The 4628-nt window shown below is 33.8% G+C and overlaps 1 protein-coding gene across 1 annotated transcript; it reads left to right on the top strand.

The window, feature by feature from the left end:
* The first annotated feature begins 3185 nt into the window (after positions 1-3185).
* On the top strand, positions 3186-4076 carry LOC111040253. Its single transcript, XM_022324084.1, has one exon. It carries the CDS (start codon positions 3239-3241, stop codon positions 4046-4048), a length of 810 nt encoding a protein of 269 aa, XP_022179776.1. The 5' UTR covers positions 3186-3238; the 3' UTR covers positions 4049-4076.
* Positions 4077-4628: the final 552 nt, after the last annotated feature.

The raw sequence follows: 4628 nt of genomic DNA on the forward strand, positions 1-4628 counted from the left end.
TAGAAATAGTGCTTTGACGATTTTCAACTTCTGATAGAAAATAGGATTTAGTTAGTATTTTAGAGAGGTTAAAATTGAAAAATGCCCAGCACTTTTCAAAAACGTTATTAAAAACGAAAAAAAATTAACAAAAAATGGGAAATTTTAAGCAAAACCAGTTTTTGACAAAATTGATTTTGTTTTTTTTTTGTTGTAACTCAAAAACAATAACCGTCGATAGTGGAAATTTTCACCAAATGTTTATATTAGCATTTTCTGTACATAATTAAGTTTTCAACAAATTATTTTGGCTCATTTTAAGGTATTTGAAATGTTCAATGTTTATATATTTTTTTTCTTTAAATATCGATAAAAATTTTTAACAAAATGACAATTAATTTAAGATTCCCCATAAGTTGTTATTGTGTTGAAATATATTAAAGATACATAGGCAAAATTTTTTAGAAGCATTTGAGATTCATAATTAGTTCAAACTTATCAACATTTTGAAAATGTTCCATATTGTTTTGTAATTAAAAGTTTATAAAATATTTAATTTGTAAAGCTAAAGACTAAAAATTTAAATCAAGGTTTCTTATAAGTAATTAATACTGTGACCAACAAATCTAAAAAAAATATACAAACCTAGTTTTTTTTTTTTTTTAAGACATTTTTTTTTTTTTAAATTTGGGTAAACTTAGAAATGACAACAAAGAATAGCAATTTTAGTTATTTTGTTGTAATTTAAAATTGTTTTTTGCAGGTGCTTGAAACTTTTAAAAATTATTACTATATTGTATACACACAATGGCATATTCAAATTCAAATCAATTCAACTCTATTAATATAACAAAAAAAATATTGGGGGACGAGGTGACCGAGTGGTCTAACTCTTCCGCTGCGACGCAGCCGGTCGCGGTTCGATCCTCGGCCACCGGGCGACATTTTTCTCCGGACAAGTCGCGGTGACCGGAGAGCAAGTGCTGCCATCCCCCACCCCCGGGGCATGGCAGAAACCTACGGGTGCCCCATTCGAAATTCTGCCAAAACAAACACACACGTGTTCCCCCCTACCGTTCCAAAAACCTACAAACCATCAATACAAAAACCTACAGTACCTACTAATAGCTAATGGCCGCCACAGTTGCCGGGCTCAGGATCTATTAAAAAAAAAAAAAAAATTATTTCAATAGTAATAATATTCTAAAATATGTTTAGTAAATTAGGTTGACATTAGTCTTCGCTCAGAATCGTTTTTCGTATCCATTGATTCTTTATCATTGAACTCAAATTTAACACATTCCACTACAGCCACCCACTTGACAGCTACTGTACAACAGGGTGGTACCCAAACCTGTCCACATTTTTTGATTGGTCTTAATCATTGTTTCCTAAAAATTCTTTTTAAATATGAATATTTTTATAAAGCTTTACTCGATAACATTTTGAAAGAATTTATATAGAATTTCCTTATTGATCGTCGATATTTGTTATTTAATTTAATTCTTATGTAATTTAACTAAAAATATTTATTAAAAAACGAAAATGTTGCTATTTATTTCGAGTAATATTATGCTATTGCCCATGGGCTCTTTGCGGACTGTGCTTTTTCCTTAAATCCAAAGCATCGTTTCTATAGAATATTGTAGCGAGCTGTGACTATGTTTTACATATTATAAATAATCATTCCAGTAAATCCCTCCAGTATACTCCGGCCCACGAGAGAACGACCGTAATCCGCGCATCGATACTGAACGTTGCGAGCGCTGTCAACCTGATTTTCTCCCACCATAGTTCTATTCCCACTACTCGGCGGCGTGTATACACTATACAGCGGTTCATAAAAACACATAGCAAATACATTGCGTCGCCGCGCTAGTTCCATTGTGTATTATAATACAAGTGGTATTTTTTGTTATAAACATAATAAATAATCATAGATATTATTGATTAAATGAAGAACCTAAAATAATAAACTGGGAGAGCATTGCTACATTTTTTCCACCGATATTATAACACATTTAAAATCTACGTAAATAATAAAAAAAATACCAGCATTTTTTTTTATGTGATATGATTATCTACTTTTTTACTAAATACCATAATTTATTGATTATCATTGTTTTTAATATTTTAACATTTATTGATTAGGCACATGCCTGTTTATAACTAAACCAAATGAAAAATATATTTTAAAAAAATTTATTTTATTACTCTACTTTGTATACATGTTATATTTGGTAAGCGGAAAAAAAATCCAATGGAAAAAAAACCCAAAAATTAAAAAAACCCACGGAAAAAAAACCCACGAAAATAAAAGTGTGTTTTATATTATTTTGTTGATTAACTCAAATACTTCAGTCGCGTTTCAGCTGTTGTAGCGATCGGTTGTTCTTTCCGTCACAGTTATCGCAGCATATTATCGTTAGTCGTTACCAATTCGTTAGTGTAATAAAGTACCTATAAATGTCGTAGTCTTCGGGCGGCGACCTGCACGCGGGTAAATCACCTGCTCCAAATAAAATCAAGCCTTCCTTGACTTCTAACCATACATCGGATTCAAGTTTCACCTCCGTCATCTCAAAAAAAAATTTACGTAAGTCAAAATCCAATTTGCTTACACCCCCGTCCCCCGGTCTTCAACAGATTATAAATAATACGCCAATTTTAAATACTTCACAATCAGACTTCAATTATATTACGGACAATAATTCGTCGGCCGACCCGGTCATTAACGATGGTTTATCTACTGATAACTTTAATGACTCTACATCAAATTCCGTACCGTACGTTAATTCTACACAAATAAACACTTATATACACTCCACTGATTTACCAAATGATATAAATATGTCGTCTCAATGTATACAACAGAGTACAGACCTTCTCACCTGATTATAACGGCCCGGTCGTGATTCTTGTCGAATGCATTGATTTGAACAAAAATTTGGGAAACTGGCACCCTATTAAGGCAGCCAAATTTTTCTCTACTCATTTTACCGGTATAACAAATATCAAGTCCGCTGGTTCAAAAAAAATCAAAATTAGTTTTGATTCGATAACGAAAGCCAATCTTTGTTTGACTTCAGACGTTTTGTTGGAATGTGGCTTCACAGCTACTATCCCATCGAATCTTATATTCTCTTTTGGCATTATAAGATTAGATTCCGAAGTTTAGGAGGACGATTTTTTGGACGGAGTCCAATCATGTTTCCCCATCGTAAGCTTCAAACGCATTTCTGTTAAAAAAGATGGCAACATGGTTGCAACACGCATCGTTGAACTCAAGTTTTTGTCCCCTAAATTACCTCAACACATCTCAATCTATAACATGATTTTCGACGTCAAACCCAGTATTCGCTCTCCTAATCAATGCAATCGTTGCCTTCGATACGGTCACACTCAAAAGTTCTGTCGAAGTGACCCTAGATGCAGTCATTGCGGTATTTCCAAACATTCTATTTCTGAATGTCCCACCGTTCATGCCACAGATCCAAGCTGCATTTTCTATAAACTTCCTCACCTCGCCACAGACCGTAGCTGTAAAGAATGGTCAACCCAAAAGGATATTAAAAAAATCATGGCTACAGAAAACATTTCCTTCAAAGACGCTATAGATTTTAAGAAAAATAAATGTTATTCTACTGCAAATACTTTTTCTGACGTTGTAAAAAGCCAGCCTCCAATCTCCGAAATTCTTAAACCCAACTCCACTCTCCGCGAAGATAGCTTCCCTAGTCTACACGATAATCATCATTTTTTCAATTCCGGTAAACAAAAACTTAAAGCTCGACCCTCTTATAACAAAAAATATAATTACTCGGCATTTGAAAACCAATCTCACTCACCTAATGGTAATTACTTAAATATACTCCCTAACTTAGAATCCTCTCCTGTAATTAACTCAGGAGATTTATCATGGGTTCAATCTCTTTCCCATAAACTATCTGAAACTCTTATTAATTCTCCTTCATTATCTACCCCTTTCTCCTCCACCTCCCTTCAGTCCCTAATTGAATCTTCCATATATTCTCTTCTCAATACTCCTTTCTATAATCTCACTGCATAATTTATACCTCACTGCAGTTCATTGCGACTCCTCAAATTTTAATTATATTTTATATTATAAAAAAAAAAAAAAAAATAATAGGATGCCGATTGCTAATAATATTAATCCTTTAAACTACGTTAATATAATTCAGTGGAATGTGAGAAGCCTCCCTGCTCGCCTTCCATCTCTACAAAACTTACTTAGTTATCATAAATGCTCTATTGCCCTTCTTTCCGAAACTTGGCTCCTACCTTCACGTTCCCTCTCTATCCCAAATTTCAAAATCTACAGATCAGATCGCTCAGATGGTTATGGTGGCGTAGCCGTAGCTATTCACAGTTCCCTTAAATCCAAACTTATTCTCACTGATAATATCACCAGAAATAGATTTACTAATCTAAAAATTGATATCATAGGTGTCGAGGTCGTTTTATCTGATTCGTCTCCCCCTTTAAAGGTATGGTCCTATTATCTTCCCAGCAGCTCCAGTATTCCCGTTAATCTATGGCAAGATTTATTCTCAATTGTTACCCAAAATACCCTACTCTGCGGCGATTTCAATGCTTTTCATCCTGCCTGGGGTTCGGACTTGTCTTCC

The sequence above is a fragment of the Myzus persicae genome, unplaced genomic scaffold (genome assembly GCF_001856785.1).
Source record: "Myzus persicae strain clone G006 unplaced genomic scaffold, MPER_G0061.0, whole genome shotgun sequence".
Classification (NCBI taxonomy): Eukaryota; Metazoa; Arthropoda; class Insecta; order Hemiptera; family Aphididae; genus Myzus; species Myzus persicae.

Excerpts from the sequence above, each read along its gene's own strand:
- LOC111040253 (XM_022324084.1), top strand. The coding sequence starts at position 3,239 with ATGGTTGCAACACGCATCGTTGAACTCAAGTTTTTGTCCCCTAAATTA.